General features: G+C 42.9%; 1 protein-coding gene across 12 annotated transcripts in view; it reads left to right on the top strand.

Annotated features, from left to right (window-relative positions):
* NCKAP5 (NCK associated protein 5) overlaps positions 1–25,593 on the top strand; it is a 632,725-nt gene that overhangs the window by 522,208 nt on the left and 84,924 nt on the right. For 11 of the 12 annotated variants that reach the window (XM_079992729.1, XM_079992727.1, XM_079992728.1 and 8 more), the window contains 3 exons: positions 15,380–15,484; positions 19,324–19,515; positions 21,063–24,820. In XM_079992729.1, coding sequence (XP_079848855.1) covers positions 15,380–15,484; positions 19,324–19,515; positions 21,063–24,820 — 4,055 coding nt within the window. The remainder of the gene's footprint in view (positions 1–15,379; positions 15,485–19,323; positions 19,516–21,062; positions 24,821–25,593) is intronic. The other variant, XM_079992732.1, reaches the window with a different exon arrangement.

Genomic DNA, 25,593 nt, shown 5'->3' with positions numbered 1-25,593 from the left:
TAGGACTCGTAGGCAAAAATGAAAACAAATGACAGTGGAGCATGAGAGCCCACTGAGATCTCCAGGACTGGCACTCTCTTAATCCAGTATTACTAGGCAAATCTGAGCCAAGTATCTGTTGTAAGATGTGCTTACAGATGGCTGTAGGTACTGCTGTAGTCCTACTATCTGGTTGCTGTAAATGGGCATATTACTGTGGTTTTACTGTAAACCAATGACTGGATGAAGTTTGGTTTTTGACACAGGAAAATTGCTCTCATCGTTTGAAAATTAGCTTCTTGATCCAGAGATGGGGCATCTCTTGCATGTTTGCTTTGAAAAAGATTTCAGAGCTGAGGAATTGTACCTTACTGCAGGGACACAGATGTTGTTAGGACATGATGTGATTAATTTCTTACCTGCCTTCCACCACAGAACCCAAGGCAGTGTATATGTGGTTCTCAAATATTCAACCATCGACCCAATTAGGTTCAGCAAGGTGGCAATTTAATGTACCTTTAGAGCATATCCTGGGGCCCTCTAGAATTTAGAGTAACCTCTGGAATTTGAAGCCATACCTTCTCCTGTATAGATCTGCCAAATCACTAAGATCTGCAAAGGAGACTTGCCTCCTCCCCAGTTGGTCAGTCAGTCAATCAATCAATCAATCAATCAATTACTTTGCCAGTCAGTACCCCATGGCCACTGAGCAACTTCACTTGCCCTTGATCCATTTGGGAAGAACTTACTCCCCAGAAGATTGTTTTGTACATCTGAAAATCTCAAGGCCGTGACAAACCTGCTGATTCCTCCCTGTCTGGTGCTGTTTTAGCCGCATAAGTATTAACACTCATGGCAAAAGAGGGGGGATAGAAGGAATGATCCTACTGAGGGATAGCTGAGTCAGTAGAGCATGAGACTCTTAATCTCTGGGTTGTGGGTTTCGCCTAACCCCATGTTAGGCGAAAGATTCATGCATTGCAGAGGGTCAGACTAGATGATCCTCATGATCTCTCCCAACTCTACAATTCTATGATTATAACATTCTTGAGCTCTAACAGAGTATTATTTAAGTACAAGGCTCAACATTCTGCAGTGGGTTCACAATAAGAGCTCTCAAAAGCAGGAACTGTTAGGGAAGTAATTTATAACATCTTAAGAAAGTCCAATTCACAATGTGTGTGTGTCCTGCGGTTCAGAAATGCAGACTACTACTTATGCCAAATACATGTGTGGCAGCAGAAGTCTAATATTTGTAATGGTCTGTCTGTCTGAACACTTTCAGTGATTGAAATCTTTATCGCAATACCATTTTTATTTTATTCCCTACGTTGCTTCTTTCAGATCAAGGTCGTTTGAGTGATTAATGTTTGGTACAGGATATTGACCAAGCATATCTGGAGACTTTCTTTTAAAAGTTTGTTGCCTGCACTTTGGGCCTTTTGCTTTACAGTGGTACCTCGGGTTACATACGCTTCAGGTTACATACGCTTCAGGTTACAGGCTCCGCCAACCCAGAAATAGTGCTTCAGGTTAAGAACTTTGCTTCAGGATGAGAACAGAAATTGTGCTCCGGCGGCACGGCAGCAGCAGGAGGCCCCATTAGCTAAAGTGGTGCTTCAGGTTAAGAACAGTTTCAGGTTAAGTACATACCTCCGGAATGAATTAAGTACTTAACCCGAGGTTCTTAACCATTCTACTTTTAGCCAGCTCATTGATTATCAGCAATTTAATCCAACCCAATGCCTTTTGAAACAGAGAGACATAGGATGAAAAAATGTGGAAGGAAGAGAATGGCGATAAGGAAGGTGATCAGTGTTTGGATAAACCTGGATCAAAAATTTTAATTTGTAAATTTGTAAATAAATTTGTAAATATTTCTTTGGCCTCCTATTCAAATAACACCAATATCTTCCATATCTGCTCTTGTTTATCTAGGAGAGGGAAGGGGAATTTCCAGCTTGTGAGCCAAACCTGGTCCACTGGACCTTTCCATTTGGCCTGCTAGCCATGCCCATCTCACACTTGATTTCATAAATGACTTCAGGTGTGGCTCAGGTAACGGTGGGACTTCAAAATAATAACCAGGAACTTATACCGGGCCCCCATTTGTTTCTTTGCAGGAGCAAGGCATGTTCCCAACCTTGCTTAAGGAAGAACAAACTATTTCCATTCAGTGGAAATTGTCCCCCCCTCCCTATGCTACTCCTTAAACCTCTGGTCCCAGAGCTTTAAAGGATTAGTGTGGGGTTGCTTGCAAAGTCATTTGGAAACCACTTTCTGCTACTCCTTTAAACCTCAGAAATTGGAGGTTTAAGGAAGAGCACAATGTGGGAGGTGCAAATATGCTTTCAGAAGACTTTCAAGCATCCCAGTTCTGCCCTTTGAAGTCCTAACAATTGGGACTTCAAAGTGCAGCATCACCTGACATCACTATGACATCAGGTGATTGACAGGTGGGTGGCCCAGCCTCCCCATCAGATTTGATCCACCAAGGGCTGGGAAAATAATAATCTGGCCCACCAGCTGGAAATTGTTCTCCACCTCAGTCTAGGGCAGACACAGGCAAACTCAACCCTCCAGATGTTTTGGGACTACAACTCCCATCATCCCTAGCTAACAGAACTAGTGGTCAGGGATGGTGGGAATTGTAGTCTCAAAAACATCTGGAGGGCCGAGTTTGCCTATGCCTGGTCTAGGGCTTCATGTGTATACTATGAAGGTGTTTTTTAAACTTCCCCCTTAAATCTAACATGTATTCTGTTCAATGTTCTGTTGTGGGAATTTCCTTAAACTTCCTTAAACTTAAGCTGCAAGCATTTTAAAATGATATTTATTGCCAAAAATGAAACACTGGGGAGGTTTGTTAATCTGAGACATTGTGACTAGTCCAAGGTCATTCATCAAGATGGGGACTCCTAGCCTGATGCTTGAACTCTGCCACACTGGCTCCCCTCAGTAATATTGGTAGAGATTAGGTCATTTGAATCTCCGATTGAGAGATAAAGCAATTTGGTTCCCAAATAAATCTCCTAAGCATATTGGACAAGATTCAATGAAGGTTGTGTGTGTAGAACAGTGTGTGCTTGTGCAACTGGATTTCTTCTCATCTCCCCCTTCCTGTGCTCCCTAAATAGGCTTTGAAAGGTTGTGGGAACCACCAGAATTGATTTGTGGAAGCTAATTATTTACTATGATGGGTAAACCACATGTAGCAAGTGGTATTGTAGCATGCTCCTTTAGAACCATTTTGGACTACAATAGTCTACATTAGTGTTTCTGTGCTTTGGCTTATAATACTATTGTGCACTATTCACAATATTCAAGGTTGATATTACAGACACGTGTACATTTAAAGCAGGGATGAGAAACCTGTGACCCTCCAGTTGTTTTTCAACTTGCACCATACCTAACCTTTTGCCAGGCTGGCTGGGGCTGATAGGAGTTAGAGGGCAGATGTTCCCCAGTACTGATTTTAAAAGGGAAAAGAGACAGTCTCTGATATGACAGTTATTCCTGCTTATATTATAATACAGGTAGTGGTGCTAATCATGTTAAAATTAGGCATTTATAATTATTCCAGTGGTCATTTGAAAACTATTACCAATTTATTCCCTTGTTGCCTCTAGACTTCTGCCTTGATTTCAGCTACAGAAAGCTTAGGGGAGAGGTCTTCGCTTTTTTCATACAGTGGAGGATACAGTTGGCTAAGACAAAAATAATATTACAGGTAGACAAGGAAACTGTTCAAAGGATCTGAGGCAAGGACCACAAAAAAGACACCAGATTTCCACCTTGTGTGTTACTCATCTAGGTAGAAGACATCCACAGTAGCTTTTGTCTGCTTTGCAGTTTCTACTTGGATAACTGACACACAAAAGAGATAGCAGAAGACCTGTTGTTCCCACACTTCTGACAAATACATGAAGGTATTCCTTCACAATGTGTGAATGGAAGCATATCTCTTTTCTGGATACTAAGCTAAGCTAGTGCCAAAATTTAAAGATCCTGGATGGGTAGGGGTAGAATCAAGGCAGTTAAAGCAATTGATATTTAATACAATCAGTACTTGGAGAGTTGTGTTGTCTTTGGAATGAATAAATAGCTGTAAACTCAATGGAAAATTGTTCGGTCCATGATACATTTAAAAAGGAATTTGAGATGGAATGATACCCCATAGATAGAAAATTTCACAGTAGATAGACTTGCCCTTTAATTGTCAATGCCAAAGTCTTCTTTTTAATCTTAAGACAGTGGCTCTCAAACTTTTTTCTGAGTCACACTTTCAGAACAAAAAAATTGGCACACCATTTTTAAAAATTGATAATAAGTACATTGGAAAACAAAAAGAAACCTCTAGCATGTGCTTGACTTATAACATGAAACACAACTACTGATTAACATGATCGTGGACTATCCAGAAATAAGAAAACAATCCAGCTACATAAGAACATGAATCACTCCCAAAATATAATATTGATTGTCCTTGACTCTTCCCACAGCACTTGCCATCCTCTCAAGCTACACCAGTGTGGTGCGCCACACCCTTGGATAACCACTGCCTTAAGAGTACTGTGTACTCTGGTCCAATTCACTTGAACTAACCTGGAGAGGCAGCAGAGGTGTGACCTCTTTTGTTGCTGATTGCCTACATTTCCATAGGGAAGCTAGTTACCATGCTTGAGAATCACAAGAGAATTTTAATAGGGGATGCTAATGACATTAGGCATAGTGAGGTGGTGGTGGGAGGAAGCAATGGTAAAGATTATACACCTGTGTGTGCCCAATGGCCTGTGCTGTCCTTACTCCAGACTACCTTGCTGCCCTCAGGTGTGGTAGGGGATGCTGTCCATCACCATTACTGAAGTAAGGTTAAAGTTGCCAGTCCAGTTGGCATCTGTAAATAGAATAGGCACACCATTCTGTAAATAGAATAGGCACACCTTCTAGGCGGCAAAAGCCTTGGGCCAACTATGCACCTTTTGGTTGGGCTTTTGCCACTTACGAGTATTGCTAATGCATGATATAAGCTACAAGGCATTGAGTTCTCACTTAAATGTCAGTTTAATATATATGACTTCATACACAGTGTGTAAAAAAGAATAGAATTAGAAACATTTTAAGTTTTAAAACAGCCACATCAGAAGAGGTTATGTATTAACTAGAAGGAAACTCGTTTATTGTGCTTGGCCTAAAGCCTCCTTTATTCTCCTGAATTCTTGCTCAATAATCAATGTAACTTGGAATACATGTGTCTGTGTGTAACATAAAAAGATGTATATTATTTTAAAAGAAACCATAGAAAATGTCAATACTGGCCCACACCAAATCTTTACTGCAATGTGAAATGTGTGCCTCATCCCTGCCAACTCCTTAGGCTACAGTACTGTAAGTCCTATTGAACTAAATGACATTACTTCTGAGTAGACATATATTCGATTGAGCTGTTAGCTTTATTCACTTAAAAGTTTGGGCTTTTTGCCAAATTGTCCTTGTGACTAAGTAAGCTTTTCCTTTATCCTCCCACATGAACATAGTCTCATTTTTAAACTTCTTCTCAGAGCTTACCCACTCTGTCTCACTGTTCTCTTTCCCATTTTACTGCAATGCCTAGTGCCTCTGTTAAACTTTCCACTTTATCTAGACTCTGAGCAGGACCAGTAGTGTTGGCATGAAGCTGGCAAATCATTTATTTTCTCAAAGAAAACCCTTCAGAAGTGAGCATAAGGCTCCATATTTGACCTAGAAACTCAACTGTGAATGAGGCAAAGCAGTCTCTAGTTGATTCCTAAGATGTTTTTGAAACAATTTTAACATAAATAGCAATGTTTTGTCACAAAACGTCCAGTCCTATGTCTCACTGTGACTTCTCTGCTAGTGTGCACATTTGTAAAATGTGGGTGACTAAGTCATAGTTGTTTACATTATACAACAGAAGTTTGGTGAAAAATAGGAAGGGGGCATGATAGGCCCTAGTACACAGGGGACTTTCTTCCAATGGTAATATGGGAAAACCATGATCTGATCTCTCAAATTATTTTTCTGCTCTTAAAAGCAGGTGCAGGAGGGGTGAATTTGGATCAGGGTTGTAATGATGTGGGAAAGCAGTTAACCCCTCCCCCCTCCATCTTTTCCATGATTTGAAATACCACTTCAGCTATCCTACAACTCCTTCACATTGTGCCCCATACCAATTTCAAGGGTAGTATTTCAAGTGGGGAAATGGTGACAAGGGAAAGATTTAAACCCCTGCTCTCCAGCACTGCAAACCCAATCCAAACAGTTTTTAAGCAAAGGTAAGGAGGTTGGAAGGTCCAGTGATGGGTGTGTATTTAGATAAGTCTTACTCAGAGCAGACCCACTGAAATTAATGTACCTAAGCTAGTCATGTTGGCATCTGTCAGTCTTGGGAGACAATGGAAAAGTGTGCTTTGATGGGTAAAGTCAAACCATTGGAGAGTTACAGCACCTGCTGTGGCTGTAGATACCAATACAGGAGAAACATGTTTTATTGCAGGTAAGCAGATAAAAGTGTCCGGTTCTGCTGCTGCTGATGCACTATTGCGTTTCTTCTCTCCGCACTCTTCCCAATGGCCATTCCTCCCCTGGCCACTGCTGTGGATACATGACCTGTCTGTCTGTCTGTCTCCAGGCACTGTGATTCATGTCCATTAATTTCAGTGGTCTACTCTTGAGTAGGACTAGCAGTGAATACCACCCTTGGGGCAGGATTCAACTCATGAGTCTTGTCAACAGAAATCCTGCACAAGGACTTCCATTGATAATATGAGGCTTTCCCTTGCTCCATGCCCCCCAGATTGTCTCAGGGGTGAAGGGACTCTCCCCCCATCCCCAGCAAAAAGAGGAGAAATTTTCAGAACACTCATGTGTAAGCTTTATAAAATATTTGGAAAACACATTAAATACATTGAAAATAGTGAGTCCAGGCAAAGAATCAGACTTCCTGGAGCTACTTCTAACTTAATAGTCCAATGATCCTGATAAGTAATAAGGTGGTTTTACTACACATAAAATGCAGATATGATTGGGTTGCCATACGTCTGGGAAATCCCAGACATGTCCTTTCTTGGGGGGCCCATATGCCCTCCTGGGGGGATTTTTACAATTTTAAGCAAATGTCTGGGATTTTTTTTTTGGGGGGGGGAGGTTAAAAAGAAATGTGTGCATGGGCGCCTTGGGTTCAGGCTACCTCTGTCTCGGATGACAGGCTACCTCTGGGATCTGTTTCTGGCTCTGGCGTGGGTGGCTTTGGCTCTCTTTCAGGCACAGGCAGCTCAGGCTCAGGCCGGGGGCACAAAAAACAAGCTCAACAACTTTTACATCTAGAAGTAAGGAACCCTACAGTAGAATGTTGAGACAGAGTGTGTAGGAAAATGACTGTGTATATGGGCTCAACACCTACTGAATAACTGAAGAACAGATGCTTTTAAAAAATAAGTTTTAAAATAACCTATCTCACAGGTTTGCTGTGGGGTTTGGATGAGGAAGGGGAGAACTATGTAAGCTACTTTGAGCTCTTTGGAGAAAAGTGGGGGATACAAGATAGTGTCAGGGAACTGCCATCGGAGAGTCAGGTGGTGGAAGGGCTCAAGGAGGCTAGGAGACCCTCGGATGCTGAGGAAGGAACCAGCAGGGGGAGAGAGAGAGAGTTCCCACAGAAACTCAGTCGGAGGGATGGCTCCAAGATACTTCCAGTGAGAACAGTGGAGAGGTTTCAGGACCTCCGCTGGGGACGCCTACTCCGCGCAGGAAACTGTCACGCAGAGAATCCAGAAGGAGAGTTTCCATTAAGGAACTCTTATGTTGGCGTAAATTCCGGAAGCGCCCACTGACGGATTCTGCCAGCGATTGAGGTAGCCATGCATCCATGGCTCCGCGGACTGGGAGAGTTTAGAAACTAACTGCATGAGTTGAGAACTCAACCATTTACGCACAAGCAGCCCCTTAACCCATTACAGCAATCCGTCAGTCTTCGACGCTGCGTGTGCGAAAGAGAGGCATCATGAGCAACCCAACTGGAGACGGAGCAGCGGGAGGAGCTGGAGTGGGACCAACTCTGGAGGAGAGAAACAGAGCGTTGGAACACCAGCTGGCACTGCTAACGGCGCGTCTCGAGGAGAGGAGAGCTCAGGATGCACAGGGGAAGCCCACCCCCATCGCAAGGATGGTGCCGGGGTTAGTACAGAAATTCGGGGGTGACCCAAGAAGCTACCAAGCCTTTAAGACAGAAATGCAGTACGCACTGAACCTGCAGTTTGATGACTTTGCTGATGAGGAATCGAGAGTGGCTTTTGTGATTGGGCACCTCGAGGGGGGAGCTAGAGAATGGGTGAGGCCCCTGATGGCATCGAATAATGATGTCCTAAAAGACTTGAGGAAATTCTTTATCGCGATGGACTTGATGTTTTCCACCCAGATTGAACAGAGCATGGTACGCAGACAGTTAATGGCATGCAAACAGGGGAATCAGTCCGTCCGAGAGTATTGGACACAGTTTACCATGCTCATACATAAATTGGGGTGGGACCTGTCTTCGGACCCGATTCAAATGCTGTTTGAAGAAGGGCTAGCCCCAGCGGTGAAAGATGAACTTTCCCGCGCGCCCCGTCCAGAGTCTATGGATCAGCTGACCAAATCGGCTCTTGCGATTGGAGCATGCCAAGAGGCAAGGGCTCTGGAGAAGCGGGAAGGGAGAGGAGAGTGTTGGAGTGATTTCCGCATTCCTGAGATGCCGGAGCAAACGTCCCCGCCAGTGGAACCAATGGAGATTGGGACTGCGCGCGCGCGCAGAATTTCAAACGTCAACGAAGGGCAGAAGAAGGAGGGGAAGAGCGCCAAAAAATGCTTCCTCTGTCAACAGCCAGGACATTTTGCCAGAGTGTGCCCACAAAGGAAGGGATGGCAAGGAATGGTGGGAGCTGTTGGGAGTGAGGAGGAGGGGGTTAAGGAGCAGGTAAAAGCCAACGCCTGGCTGCCAGCGACAGGGCACAGCAGCCAGGCCAAGGATCAGTGAACGTGCCCAAGCCTGAACCCCCAAGAGCGGCTCTAGTCGTAGAGGTGCTGCTAGAGCTACCCAATGGACATCCACTCACGATAAAAGCCCTGTTAGACTCAGGCAGCTCCTGCAATTTCATGAGTAAGGAGTTTGCATCAGAGCACCAGATACAGACGCTGCCCTTAAGGAATTCCTTGCAGGTGACCACGATTGATGGGAGGGAACTTCTGGGAGGGGAAGTGAGCCAACAAACGGTCCCCATGACAATGAGGGTGGCAAGGCACACAGAAGTCATTGCATTTCACGTAGCCACCTTGGCGGGGCCGCCCATCATATTAGGAATGAGCTGGCTGGCGTTACATGACCCGCTAGTGGGATGGCACCAGTGGACAGTCTCTTTTGGGTCAGCTCATTGCCTAGAACACTGCAAGGGAAGAGAAACTCAGGGGTTGGCTAGGGCAAGTCTGGCAGGGATGGTGGTGGGAGAAAAGGGAGAAATACCACCACAATACGCAGACCTGAGTGATGTTTTCAGCGAGAAGGAAGCAGATAGACTGCCCCCACATAGACCCTTTGACTGTCAAATTAACCTACTCCCGGGAGCCCAGCTACCAGTGGGCAAACTGTACGCTATGTCGGACAGGGAGATGCAGGAGTTAAGGGAGTTCATAGACAAGAACCTGAAACAAGGGTTCATCAGGGAGTCAAGAGCGGTGGGGGGCAGCCCAGTGTTTTTTGTGGACAAAAAGGACTCGAAAAAACCCAGGTTGGTCATGGACTTCCGGGCCGTCAATTCGGTGTCAGAACCAGTGGCCTTTCCCATGCCCAGGATTGACGACATTCTGACCAGGGTGAGGAAGGGAAAGATTTTTACCAAGCTGGACCTGAGGGGGGCGTATAACCTGATACGGATGAGGAAGGGGGATGAATGGAACACCACCATGTTCACCCCCTTGGGGGCCTTTGAGTATCTCGTTATGCCCTTCGGATTACAGGCGGGCTCAGCCTGCTTCCAATCCTTCATGCATCACGTCCTGGGACCTCTGCTCTATAAGAACTGTGTGGCCTTCTTAGACAATGTGTTAGTCTACTCAGAGGACGAGGAGCAGCATGTCCGAGATGTCCGGGAGGTCCTAAGCAGGCTGCAAGCAAACCAGCTGTGGGTAAAACTGGAGAAGTGCCAGTTCCATACCAGAGAGGTGGAGTTCCTGGGGTACCGTTTGTCAGACAAGGGATTGGCCATGGATCCCAGTAAAGTCCAAGCGGTACTGGAATGGAAGACACCCAGAACCAGGAAGGACGTGCAGAGCTTCCTGGGGTTTGGAAACTTCTATCAGAAGTTCATCAAAAACTTTGCCCACTTAACGGCGCCCATCACCGATTGTCTCAGTAGTAAGAAGAAATTCGCCTGGACGGAAGAGGCGTAGCGAGCGTTTGAACAGCTAAAGAAAGTGTTTGCGTCGGAGGAACAGCTCTTGCACGTAGATCTACAGAAGCCGATGAGGGTAGAGACGGACGCATCTGATCGAGCAGTAGGGGCGGTGCTTCTCCAACCGGGGAAAGATGCGTCGGACTGGAGACCGTGTGCCTTCTTGCGGAAGTTGAATAAATCCGAAAGGAACTACACCGTGTACGACTGGGAACTGCTCGCCATTCATGAAGCGTTTCGGCGGTGGCGACACCTGCTGATTGGAGCGCAGCACAAGGTCCAGGTGTGCACGGACCACAAAAATCTGGAATATTGGAGAATGGCCCGAGTACTGAACCGGAGGCAAGTGAGATGGGCACAGGAGTTCTCCAAATTCCATTTTGAGATTCGCTATGTACCGGGACCAGAGAACGTCAGGGCGGACGCTCTCTCTCGAAAGCCAGAGTATATGGAGGGGGAGGGAGCGCCCGAGGAAAGGCATATTATCCCAAAGGACCACTGGGTTTGTGGAGCAGCATTGGTGGGGCAAAGGGAACTGGTAGAAGGGACAGAGAACGATGAATACGCCCAAGATAAGCTCAGAGGGCTCAGGAGAGCCGGGGAGAACACAGGGGGGTTTGAAGAAAGGAACGGGGCGTTGTATTACAAAGGGGCATTGTACATACCGGAAGGGGAATTGAGGGGTAGAGTACTCAAACAACTACACGACAGCCCCACCGCAGGGCACTTTGGGCAACACAAAACCATGTGGTTAGTTACCAGGCAGTTCTGGTGGCCCAAGGTGAGGGAAGATGTACGAGAGTATGTAAGGGGGTGCGACTGCTGCCAGCGAGCAAAGGGGGAGAGGGCGGCACCGGCGGGGTTGCTGGAACCATTACCCACACCCGAACGGCCATGGGAGGCAGTTTCCATAGATTTTATGACGGATTTACCAAAATCCAAGGGAAAGACTGCGGTAATGGTAGTGGGAGACCTGTTAACCAAGATGTGCCACTTTATAGCTTGCTCACATGCGGTGACAGCGGAAGAAACCGCCAGGTTGTTTATAGAACACATTTTTAGGTTGCATGGTGCCCCCTTGAGGGTGGTCTCAGACAGAGGGAAACAATTTACGTCCAGGTTCTGGAGGAAGCTCATGAGCTTACTGCACGTAGAGGTCAATTTCTCGACCGCCAGACACCCAGAAACAAATGGGCAGGCGGAAAGGGCAAACAGTATTCTGCAACAATATCTGAGGTGTTATGTAAATGACAGAGAGAATGATTGGGTAGAGAAATTGGCCCTGGCCGAATTCGCCTACAATAACGCGGAAAATGTGTCCACGGGCATGAGTCCATTTATGGCCAATTACGGGTGTCACCCTAGGGCTTTTCCAGGGGAAGGAGGGGAAAGATGGAGCGTACCGGCAGCGGAACATTTCGTGGAAGAAATGGAAGCCATACATCAACAGCTCAAGATGAATTTGGATAGGGCCAAGGAAGAATACAAGAAGCAGGCAGATAGGAGCAGAAGGGAAGGAGAGACCATAAGGGTGGGGGACCGGGTGTGGTTGTCAACACAAGGATTGCCATTCAAGGGCGGCTGCAAGAAATTGAGGCCGAAACGACTGGGACCCTTCGAAGTTATACAACAGGTCAATCCGGTGGCCTTCAGACTCAGGTTGCCAGACAACATGAAACTGCATCCAGTATTCCATAGGTCATTACTGTCACCATACCGGGAGGGGCGGGAATTTTTGGGACTTGAAGGTGAGGTTCCCACGGCACCGGAAGTAGAAGAGAGGGAAAGCAGCAGTCATGTAGCAGAAATACTCGACTCTCGGTGGAAGGGTAAACAGGTGGAGTACTTAGTGGCATGGGAAGGGGAACCGGAGTCAGAAAATACCTGGGTACCGGCAGAAACGGTTGATGATGAGGTTTTAGTAGGAACGTTTCATCTCCGGCACCCAAGGAAGCCTCAGCCCTTGGCTAGGTTCTGGGAGGAACACTTCGGCACCACTGACGAAGAAGGGGAGTTCGAGGGGTTCCCAGAATCAGGACAAGAAGAGGAAGAAGAATCAGATGGGGAAGAGTATTTGGGAAGAAGGGATAGTAGTAGGTGGAGGGCGGTTTTCGAGTCATCCGAAGATGAGGAGGATTCTTTCAGGGGGTTCCCAGCCTCACCACCCAGAGAAGAGGGGGAAACGGGGGGTGAGGGGGGTCCTGGCGGGGAGGTGGATGTCAGGGAACTGCCATCGGAGAGTCAGGTGGTGGAAGGGCTCAAGGAGGCTAGGAGACCCTCAGATGCTGAGGAAGGAACCAGCAGGGGGAGAGAGAGAGTTTCCGCAGAAACTCAGTCGGAGGGATGGCTCCAAGATACTTCCAGTGAGAACAGCGGAGAGGTTTCAGGACCTCCGCTGGGGACGCCTACTCCGCGCAGGAAACTGTCACGCAGAGAATCCAGAAGGAGAGTTTCCGTTAAGGAACTCTTATGTTGGCGTAAATTCCGGAAGCGCCCACTGACGGATTCTGCCAGCGATTGAGGTAGCCATGCATCCATGGCTCCGCGGACTGGGAGAGTTTAGAAACTGACTGCATGAGTTGAGAACTCAACCATTTACGCACAAGCAGCCCCTTAACCCATTACAGACAGACAGACAGACAGACAGACAGACAGATAGATAGATGTTACATTATAAAAGAAGGTAAATATTTAGAGTGAAATCATATTGAATGAAAAATTTTCATGGAAAACAAATTTAGGGTTGTATGTATCCCTCAAACAGCTGTATCATTTTTTCTGGAACAAGGGTGGTGTCAGGTGACAGAGACTAAATAATGGAATGGAATATGAACAGTGAAATAACCCCCCAATTAATATCTAGTGGTATTTAAGTCTTTAATTGGCCTTGAACTGAAGCCAGTTAGCGATGACCAATGTAGAATATGAACTAAAGGACTGCATATTTAGAAAGATTTCCTCTAGCAGGGGTGAAAGGATGAGTGAACAATATAGCTGACAGTTGTATTTATAATTATTTTATCTGCTTTTCTTAGAAAGGAACAGTGGTTATGCAACATTTTTATAAAAAAAGAAAAACAACCTGCCTCACTGTAGCCTCTCCAGATTGCACTCCTGTTAGTACTTCAGATGCTTTTGTAGAGAAAACTCTTTCTGTTTTCCTATAAATGTATTTGTAGTCCTTGTCCCTCTTCAAGCAGAGGCACTGAATATGAGCCATAAAGGCTGTGCTCAATGAGGGTCCTCACACATAGCAGTGGTGGGTGATTTGAAGATGAGTGAGTGTTTCTGCCAATAGATCTAAACTGGTCACTCACTAACAGCTTGTCACTATGCAAGGAAATAGTCTTAGTGGAACATGTGCTTGATAGTTCCACTTTCTTCTTGGAGTTTGGACAAAATGCTTAACACAATGTCTCTGGAAACTGTACAGTATCTGTAGCAATTTGTACATTCTGTGATTCCACCGCAATGCAGGAAAAATGACAGAAAGTAGTAATGCGAGTGAATATGAACTTTCCCCCAAAATTCTCAATAATCCTTTCCAAGCAAGTGTGTGTAGGTTTACAACCTACATAGCATTTGTTTGTTGAATGTGCATTCCTTATTTCTTGTTGCTCAAGACAGCTGTAAACAATAGTGCAAGTGCAAAACAGTGTAACATTAGGCTTGAGTTTTGTCTTCTAAACTGAACTCACCTTATCTTCCAGACCCCCAGCTAAATGTGAAAAGTGGAATGTTGTATTCAAATTTAGATGGCTCTGTGTATTTCTGAATAAAATACAAGTAAAAAAAACCTCAAAAAGAAAAGCAAGACAAGTGAACATCATTAAAAACAACCAGTTAAACCCAATTTTAACATTTTTACAAGCCAGCTTATTAACCAAAAGCCTGTCCAAATAAAAAAAATGTTTTTGCCTGCTGGTGGAAGATCACCAGTCTAGGCTAGCCGAGACTCTCCAGGGATTAGATGGTGGGACTCACCCCTTGGCCCTTTTGTAGTTACTAGCAGAAGCAAAATACATGGTGTAACTTGAGCACAGTACTCAAATGTGTTTGTTTTGCATTTTTTTCCAGGCTGCGCAATTCAGTAATTATTTATGCAGAATTTGATGTGAAAGTTTTAATTTTTGTTAAATATAGAATTCACATAGCCCTGACTATATGACTGGTAAGAAAATATATATTACCAGGTTTGGAATCTTTTGAAGTTATCCAGCCAGGAGCCATGTTTACATAAATTGCAAAACTTATTGTATTTGCAATTAAAACAGACCAGGCTTAGCACTGACATAAAAACCTTAGTAATTAGTATACAGATTAATATGGGGAAATAACACCAGTTTAGCACTCCTTCCAAGCAAAACTGAAAGAAGTGAGTATGTAATCGAACAGCATGTGAATTTTAATGCACAAAATCCTTTGAGTCCCTACCTCCCCGATGCAATTATTTTCTATTCACATTAATTGTTCCTAACAGATGACATTAATGACTTTGAGTTTAAATGTGTGCAAGGGAGGGCTTTGCAAGATCAATGTTGTTTGAAGTAGAGTCACTTTTATAATCATTTACCCGAGCTATAGCAACTGCTAAATAAAATAAAGTTAACCTGTTGATTGCTTAGTAAATGTTTAATATCAAGCCTTATTATATTAGGCATCAGTAGCTATAGATAAATGCATTTTATTCCTATTAATGCATCATCGTTATGTACAAAGCTGTGATAAGTAATCAAACATTGTAAGCTAAAAATGCCCTTACTTGTTCGTGCGTTACCAACTCCATTTTATACTGTTAAGTTCTGGACTCAGTGAACAGAGAAATTAGGACAAAGCTCTTTTACCTTAGGTTTTCCCCTTGAATTTAACTGCAGCGGTTGGGATTTTCAAAATCGCTGATCTTCTGCATGCTTGTCAAATGGTTATGCTTTGGTCATTCTGTTATTTTCCCCCAGAAGCTTCATTCGCGCATCTTAGATCTGTCGTCTGGGGATTTCCTTTTAGAGGTAGAGAAGAACAGAAGTTTGATACCGCTGCAAAGTGCTGATGTTCAGGTTCATGTGAGTTTTCTTGAATTTGATTTCTTCATTTAGCACATTCTTATCTCTCCATGAAGTATGATTTAAGGGAGGGGAGAGAGAGCAGGAACAAATAACACTCATCCTTGAACCTAAAACAGAGTGGAAGTAGAGATAACAGCATTTTCTTCTCTTCTCTGAAGTTCACTATAATTTCCCAGGCTATATAGGAAATAAAAAAGTGCCCTCTTTGCAAAAAGGCATAAATCTTGGCAGTGTCCCCAAGATACCTTTTTGGGGTATTGATTACATCTCAAAGTTTCTGAGAAATGGTCAAGGAGCTTTTTATTAAAGCTGGTGCACTGTATCATTCATCCTTGTTTTATGATATATTATGTATGAACTGTTAAAAATTCATGGGCTCTGGAAAAAAAACACCACCTTTTCAGATGGGCTTAGTTTTTGTGCTTATTTGGCAAAACTTTAACTAGTATGCCTTTCATTTTCAATGAAAAAGAAAAATGTAACTCAAAAACAAAAGTTGCATATAGGCAGAATTAAAGCAAATGAGAATGGAAGCATTCATTTTATGTTTAAATATAAAAATTCAACAAAAATGCAATTTGCTGAAGTATGATAAAGTGTTTCTAAATGGGGTGGGATGGGGAGAGAAGCAATTGTTCCAAAAGTTCAGAAAGATGTTAATGACCTACCGTGCAATATGTAATTTAGCCTTCAGGTTAGATTATTCTAACTACCCAGTTTCATCCTGGCAATAGCTTGATTTAGACAATTGTCTTTTCTTCCTACTAACAATTATGTGTTTAAAATATAATCCCGCGCCAGCTTTTGTACTCTGATTTTATTAAAGTTGATGGTTTAAAACCCATGATTAGGGGAGGGGGAGTGCACTCATGAAAAGCAAATTAATAAACCAATGAACAAGTTAAATATATGTAATTAATGCCCCACAAGGGTGATCTTTGAGATCTTTTAAAGGAAATGTAAGAAAATGATTAGGATGCTGTTAGGAGGAAAATTCAGCCTCCGTAAAAAAAAAAAAAGCGGCTGCCATTTTAAATCTGCAATTTAAGAAGACATCCACTGTTGCATGGAATATTTTTCCAATGTTCCGGATTTGTCTTTAATGTGTGTGTATTATATTATCTTGCTTAGTCATTCTCTTTCTTTTTCTGAGATAAGAAAAGCTAGGCGTTGTTTTGTATCCCATCTGTTATATATCTATTCTATGTCTATAGAAAGGATGAAAATATCCCCTCTACTAGAAGAATCTGGGGGAGATCATAAAGAGAAGTTGGGATCCAGTATTCATCTTCTCTAAACAATGCATGTTGCATGCATACTCAATTTAAAAATAAGAGTTATCTGTTACTGTAATCCTTTCCATTTTTATCCACAAGCAAATCCTTCTGTGTTCTATGGGTCTTTTTCTCACACAAATGAGGATAGGATTTCACCCCTGCTCCTCCCATAACTGAGTGAAGAAATATTCTCTCGTTGATAATTTGCATGACATTGGAGACCTTGGCAGATTGGACTGGACTCTACATGATTTCTGTCTTCATGTTCTGCTCACTATCCCTGCAGGTTGAATGTTCCACTGAAGCAGATCTATGCCTTCAAACAGAAAGTCAGGGGGAAAGGTTCGAGCCTAACCTCCTCCCTGATATCTAGTTTTTCATATTTAGAAAATATTTTTTTATGGAAAAGCGTTTAGCCATGTGATAACATCTCTGATTTAAAGTCTGAAGTACTACAATCCAGAAATACTGCTTGTGGGAACTGGGCTCATTACTTATCAATTCCTAACTCAACCAGTATTTTTGTGATTTGCCAAGATGTGGTCAGTTGTGATCTCAGAATGATTCTGAAAGTGTTTTTGAGCATTCAGATGCCGCCCTTAGAAAGCCCATCTTGGATCTCGTAGTCTGTGATGGTTATTGACTGGTTGATTGCTAATATGCCATTTCTTCAGAATGTGATTGAAGAGGCTGTGGCAGAGCAACTGCAGACAATCTTGAATGGCACTGATTATCTAGATCCATTACAGTCAAATTTAGACCTGGTTTTGAGACTGAATTTGCCTTAGCCACAGTGATCAGGACAAGGGAAAAGCTTTTGATACCATTGACCAAAGTGTTTTCTTAGACCAGTTCTGTGGGATGACAGTCAGGCAGAGTTTGTGGTGGTTCTGATACTTCCTGCAGGTTTGGCTCCAGAGAGTAGCATTGGGAAAATGCTCCTCAGCCCCTTGGCATCTATGTTATGGGATGCTGCAGGGCACTATTTTCCCCTCAGTGCTTTTTATCATCTATATGAAGCCGTTGAGAATGTCATCAGAGAATCTGGAGCATGCTGATAACACACAGCTTTATTTCTCCGTAACATCTGAATCAGGAGTGGTTGTGCAGGCTCTAGACCATTATCTGGCTACAGTGGTGAGCTAAATGAGCATCAATAAACTGATTTTAAACCCTTGATAAGACAGAGGCTGAGCATTGTAGCCTTTAGGTCAAGTGTCACTATCATCACCCATGCATATTTCCTCCATTGCTCAATAGGTATGGAACGGTGAAGCCAATTTCATGCAAAACCTACACTCCTGAGGATTTCATGTCCAACATTTTCCCACAGTTGTCTATGAAGATTGAGATTCATATTTACACACAAGGCACCTTGAGTATTTTAGTCCATGACAAACCTGAGTGATTTTTCAGGATTGTGAGCATTCGCCCCATCAACTCAGAATGGCACCTCTAAGGAAAGGAAAAGAAAAACATTTTAATGAAGAAGGGAATCCTAATTGTGCAGAACATCCATTTGGGACTCTGGATTTAGGTTGTTTGTGTCTACTCTTAATGGGATAGAGAAGTATAAGCATCCACCTCCACAGCTTTCAGTTCTTGTTGTTGAGAAAAAATGGTTTTGAGATTAATGAAATTTGTTGCAAAATGTCAAGGAAATGTAGTCTTGTTGTTATTGATAACTTATGCAATGCCTCTGCATAAGTTGAAAGAATTTCATAGCTTCATATTCATGAAGATTCTGAACTTTCAATAATATTTTGCCATATTAAGAAGCAGAAGATTTGCCTGGAAAGAAATTAAATGCTTCCACAAACTCCAGCAAAGGTTTAATGTTTTTACTAAAGCGCCACTCTCTTTCTTCATTATTCTCTTCCTTGAAGCTGGTATTTAGTCACAGCAGCTGAGATTGCATTTGGAGAGGGACGATAACTACACAAGTACTAAAGGCAGCCATAAAGTGTCAATAAATAGCATAAGCAGGAGGCTTCAGCTGTCGGACGGTGACACAAAGATGGATTGTCCTGCATCAGAGACTTTCTTAGACAAAGCTTTGAACTAGATAGGAAACCAAAATTAGACTGTAATGGAGAGATTCCATTCTCCGTGGACATTCTGGTTGGGACACTAAATTAATTTACCTTGTCCACTTTGTAGGGCCTCATCTGTTATGTTGTGGGGATATAATGCACTTGTCAAGATGTTCTTGTACTGGCTTAACTTTGTTTCCAGTATCTTTCTGGAGCACATTGCTAATAAACACAGCATACTTCAAACAGACTGTCATTGAAAGGCCAGCTTGAATACTAGGATATGCATGTATTTTAATAATAATAATAATAATAATAATAATAATAATAATAATAACTGGCAAGTTTCTAGATATTTTAATCTCATAATAGGTAAGAAATATGAGCACTGTGGTTTTAATATTCATTCAATAATTATTTATATCAGCATGAACAGCAAATGTGGGCTTCTGTTTTGTTTTCTTATATGAGTGTGGAATTTTTTAACCCATAAAACAAAGCAATCTCTCTCTTTTTCTTGTTTTAGGAATGTCAGCAGAATATCAGATCTGGAGTACCTGCCTTGAAGTGCCAGAGCCAGTTAAATATGACAGGGCCTCACCGAGTTTATCCTCGAAGCAGCTGCAGCAGCAGTGAGCTCTCTCTGTCAAGTGCCTGCAGTGAATATTCCAGTGGCTCCTCCTACACTTGGAATGATGGGAAGGCATGCAGTAAAAGGGTAATGAAATAGGTTCATTTATTGTCATTGTCATCATCAAGTTTATTTATGTGACACTTTTCCAAATAACAGTTCAAAGCAGCTCACAACATCAGCAAATAAACTATCAAAAACACACTTCATAAATATATATTTACATTCACAGTTGCAAATAGGCATCTGTGTGACAGGATGCTAGGCAAGATAGATCTTTGATCCGCTCCAGCAAGCCTTTATGCTATTTTGTTCTTATTTTGTTGTTGGCATCAGTCTGTCTCAAGAGGCAATGAAGTGCACCTCTGGGGATAAAGTTGAACCACTGCATCAGCAGCACCAAATTGACCTCCTCGGGGCACAAGCCTGGGCAGTGTGTAGGGAGGTCTTGGGCTGCCCAGACAACAAGACCCTCCTCTCAGCCTTGCTGATGTGGTCCAGAGGGAAGCAGAGCAATACGTTTGGCACCAGCTTAGCTGCAGGAGTTGCCAGAAGGAGGCGTACAAGGCGCCATCCAACCATCTTAGGGACTCCACTCCAGACTTGTGTAGGGTTTACTCCTTTGCCTTTTCTTTGCCCGAATATATCCCACAAACAGCAGAGGTTTAGGATCAGAGTTTTCCTTTTCCTTGATGGGCTATCTTAACAAGTTACCTGAGCTCCCTCACTTGCCTCTACAATATGTGCAGAAACTGCCTTCTTGACCTTTGGACCCACTATTGGTCTTGTCCGCTCAATCCACCAGAGCCTGCCTTTACATGCAGGGGAAGTCCCTAACTCACTGAGGGTTTGAGACCCATTTGCTACCCTCACCTGGTTTAGCTGGCCAATCTAAGCAATTTCCCGGGGTGTGGCCACTGTTGCATGCAGACAGCTTCTAGGAGCTACAGGTGAGAGCTGAGTACAGGGTGGGGACCAAAGGTGGAGGTACTAGCCCATTAGGAGCACAGCGTGTCCCCCACCAGAGGTACTACCCCTCTTGTTAACACTCCTCACACCTGTTCTTATTAATATTTACTGAAATATGAAATACACTGTAGGCACCTCCAGCAACAGAAGCAGTCTTTTAGCTAGAGTCTACATTCCTAGGCCTCATGGAAATGGGCCAGATGGAGGAGCACAGGATGAGTTTAGTAGCTTATAATATTTTAAGATATTTGTATGTGATGCCACATAATTTGAACACAAAATTGACGAGAGCAACAAGGGAAGTCAACACAGTGCTCTCCAGATGTTGTTGGACTACCAACTCCCTTCAGCCCCAACCAGCATAGCCAGTGGTTTTAGCTGATGGAAGATGTAGTCGCACAACATCTGGAGGGTTGCAGACCTTGATATCTTGTATGCCAGGTCCTCTTTTTATTATAGCATTGTAACAGAACTGTCTGTAGAAAAAAAATACTATAAAAACCATAGGCCTTCTCAAGCTCCACCGTGTGGCCATTTTTACATGGTTGTACAATGTACAACCATAGCAATGAGAGAGAAGTCACTAGCTCAACATTGTCCTTTTTTCTTAGTAATGTTTGTTAATTTCTGTGGTAATAACTCTCTCTTACTTCTTTTAAAATCAGTCGTCAGTGAACTGGGATAAAAGAATAAGCATTGGTTCTTCGCTCCCCAGCAACCTTTCCAGTCCTGCTGATGATCTACCTCCAACTCGTATCAAGGAAAACCACATTTTGGAAGGGCTAAAGAAGTTACAGAAACGCAAAATATTACTTGAACCGCCTTCTTCTGTTATATCCAAATGGGGATACAAAGATTGCATGGACTCTAATGAAGGAATATACTCCCCTGGCATTAAGTGCAGCAGTCATAAAGAAGAGGTACATTGCACACCAGAGGAAATGGGGGCCATTTGCATTGAGCACCAGAAAAACTTTGTGTATGATTCAGATTCACATGAGGATGCGGATGATGAGTCTTCATCTTTAGCATTGCTGTATGAAGTACCGAGCAAAGACTGTAGGCACTACTGTAATAAATTAACTCACAGTGTTTCTGACAGCCTATTTGGTTGGGAGCCTGATAGAAAGCACTTGCCAGAAAGAGGTTCTTATTTTAATTCAAAAGAGAGACCTGAAAAACTGACTAGTTTTGTCAATGAATTTCAGTCAAAAGGAAAATCTTGCACAAATGTGAAGCTGCCTGTATTGCAAATAGATAAAAGTCTTGCTAGCATAAGCTGGAGAGACCTTAATTTACACCTTTCAGATACTGATGACAATGAAATCCTGGATGAATTACATATAGAAAGCAGTGATGAAAAAAGCCCATCAGATTTGTCATTAACTCCTTTTGTTGACAAGCACACAGAGAATTCTGATGTGCGTGTAAAGAAGGAAAATTGCCAGCATGTATTTTCAGAAAAAGAAGCAAGTCAGGTACTCACTCACTCGGGCATTAGGCCAAAGGCATGTAATTTCATTAAGCAACAAAAAGTTATAAAGAAGACTTCTTCAGAAGAATGCATTACTGTTATATTTGATGCTGAAGATGGCAAACCTATTGAATTCAGTTCACATCAATCTGGAGTTGTCACTGTAACTAGAAATGAAATTTCAATCAACCACTCATGTACTGGGCCCAATGCAGAATACACTGAATGTTTACCTCAGGGAATAGTTAATTTCCAAAAAGCAATGGAAGCTAAGAACTACAGCATTTTGCAAGCACCTGATAATGAAATTGAGAGAAAGACTCTCCCAAATAACTTAGAGAATGAGCATGCAGTTGACCCTACTACATGCAACAGTCCGTCTCCTTTACTCCCCAAAAGACCCATGTTTCACAACATCCCACAGCAAAAGCTAATGAAGCCAGTTTGCAGTATTTCTTCCAAGCCTAGGTCTCCATCTTGTATGCAGGCAGGTAGTAACCAAAACCAAAAATTGACAAAAATTCCGAGCAGAGATAAGTTCTCGCCACAAAAAACAAATATCACAGTGAATGAATATTCCACTAGCACCTCTTCACACAGTCCTGTGACACTAGAGAAATCTGTAAAATGTTCAAGGTTCAAAAAAGTGCAGAGTCCCACTAAGAATGCTGATTCAAAAGTAGATTTGCTTATTTCAAGGGCACACCCTCTGCAAAATTCTAAAATGCTTGACAGAACAGATTGGCCCAAGAATCAGGTCCCAGAATCAACTTCAATGCCTCAACATCTTATAGAGTCAATTGACTGTGAAGAACCACCAACTAGAGATATCCATTGTGATTTTCCTGCTGTAGAAGCCAGATCCCCATCACCACCACCTCCTCCAGGCAGGTCAACGTCACTATTGATAAGACCAAACTATGAATATTCACCACCTGTACCCAATAAGCCAGGTGCAAGCATTCCCAGTGAGACAGTAAAAAGTCCAGTCATGTCACCACTGAAAACGGCCTCAATGTCCATTTTTCATAATGTGCATAGAATGCCAACTAACAAGCTCCCTTCAACACCTAAAGTCAAATTAAATCACTTCAATGAGAAAGGAGAGATGTTTACACAAAGCAAATGCATATCAGAGCAGCCCTCCACAATGTGCCAAGTCATTCCCAAAGTGTTTACAAAGAAAGTTCCTCCTAAAACCTCAAACCAATCAGTATCCTGCAATAATATACAATGTAATTCCAAGGATGTGTCCCCAGACTGCACGTCACAAGATACAGATCTAATGCAAAATGGACTACTGCCTAAGGACACTGAAGTACCTCAGAAAAATAAATTTCCAAACAGGTTCTCCACATCACCAGATTGTCAGCCAGCAATGATTGGGAAACCTTTTCTGCCTCAGATTAATCACTCCCCATTATCTCAGGGAAGTGATGCTGGAAACATACCAGAAAAGAGTCTGAAACCACATCTGCCTGTAGGACTTAAACTACTCATAAAATCTCCTCAGCTCCTCAGAAAGAGTTCCACTATACCAGGGAAGCAGGAAAAAGACAGTATGAATGCAGCTTCCAAAAGCTGTGTGAATTCATCCAAACGGAGGCATGGTGAATCTTTAGCTCAAACCTCCATAGACGTAGCTGACACTGAATTAAGGAGTGCTGAGAATGGAATAAAAGAAAGTTTTGCTGGGGATCTTGGTATGAATCCAGCTTCCTCTGTTTCACCTGAGACTTGCTGCTTAATAGAACGAGGAGATGGGTTGGAAAACAGGTTAGTTAAGAGATCCATTTCTTCTAGTAGTAAGGCATACTTGAAGCCTGCTCTTGGTATGAATGGAGCAAAGGCCCGAAGTCAAAGTTTCAGTATTCACACAGGGGAAAAGTCACCTATACCTTCCACAGAAGGGTTAGGAAAAGTTCGGACCCAGATCATAACAAACACATCTGAAAGAGGGAATTCTTTAACGAGGCAGAACTCTGCTGTGGAAGGATTACAAATCAGAGCTGTTCCTGGTTCAGCAGTGATGTCAGATACGGTTTCAAACACGACAAAAGTTCCAGAAACTTCTTATTCTAGACAGGGTTCTTCTGCAAGCATGAGTAGTTCCAGCAGTCAAGTTGGTAGCCCAAGCAAACTACCATTCCATATGTCTCCAAAGGGGGATTTATTCTGCAGCATTTCAAAAACTGAGGACAACAAATCACCATCTCAGAGAGATGTCCAAAGTAAATCTTTCCATGATGAAAAGGCTAGCGAAATTTCAAAGCATCAACCAGTAAGCAAAAAAAGTGTTACACAAGCAGAAATGGCATTGGAGTCATCAACTAGTATTTCATCAGAACAAATTTTGCCACTTCAGAAAAATCTGGACAGCACACAATCTCCTCATAAACACGAAGCAGGCAAGGTAGTATTGCAAGAAGCCTGCATAAAGGCATCTGAAGCCTTGGAGAAGGTTTCAGCTTCATCTGTTTTACAGCCCACGATAGAAGAAAAAGTCATGTTGTGCATCCAGGAAAATATGCAGAAGGAACAAGGGCAGAGCAAATGCCCTACCACTGAGACTAAACAAAAGAGTGGGGGGCCTTCTATTGCTAGCTGGTTTGGTTTTCGAAAGAGTAAGCTCCCAGCCTTGAGTGGTAGAAAAGCTGATATTTCTAAAGTAAAAATAGAAAAGAAAGAGCCGAAGGGTTTAGCTTTTGGAAGCAAGCAAACAAAATCGGAAAAAAGAAAAGACAAGAAGAAGACTGAACAGCACTGTGAAGCAGAAAACGAGATAAATAAGAAAACTCTGAATTGTGGTATTTTAGACAGTGTTCCAAAAGAGAAAAAAATGACAAAAGCCACACACAATAACCTCAGCCAAACTGGGTGCGAACAAAAGAACAGCTCTGCCACCACACACTCAGGAAAAGACAGCTTTATGAAAGAGCTTTTACACAGGTAAGGTTTTTGGAAATGTAGATTGAGATATAGACATTGTGAAGGCATGTAGATTTCATTTCATTCAAACTTCCATCTTAGTTTCTTTAGTAGGAAAGCACAAAGAACACACTTTACTATGCCACGATCAAGCATGCCCTCACAATATGTACAATGTGGCTGTTTTCTCTTTCCAAACAGCATCCCTTTTCATCCCTTTTACTATGGCACATCACAAGCTGCTATATAAAATCCTGCTGACATTAAAAAGTAACTTGCAAGGAGCGCCCAGTAGCTGGAAGCACCTTGCAATGAGCATGCAAGCTGCTCATCCCAAAAAAACACAACCCCACAAACTTTCCACAAATTGACTCTCTTTTGTCTCTAGATTCCAGCTGTAGATGAGGAGCCCTGTAACACCCTTTATGGCCTAGCATCTGCACAGCCTTCTCCATGTCTCGTCAATCCCAGGGATTTGACTGGTGATGACACAAAGGAGAGCTTTCTTTCTGGTAGCACTTGGGATATGAAGTTCCTTCCTTAGTGAGATTAGCTCAACTCCCACTTTAGCAGCATTTTTATACCACCTCAGTACTACCAGCCAGCTCCACAGGATTTCAGCAGACAAATGGTTTGTTTAATTTGTCTCTTTTCTCATGGTTTCTTCTGTTATTTAGTCCACTTTGTTTATTATTATTTGCTTTTTAGTTATTCTGTCTGTCTCTTTTCCATTGCAGCTACTTGTGCTGACGCCCGTGAGGTAGAAAATTAGGATATAGAACATAAAATGAATA

Source organism: Podarcis cretensis (assembly GCF_951804945.1).
Source record: "Podarcis cretensis genome assembly, chromosome: 1".
NCBI classification, from domain to species: Eukaryota; Metazoa; Chordata; class Lepidosauria; order Squamata; family Lacertidae; genus Podarcis; species Podarcis cretensis.
This window is presented reverse-complemented; position numbering and strand designations above follow the sequence as displayed.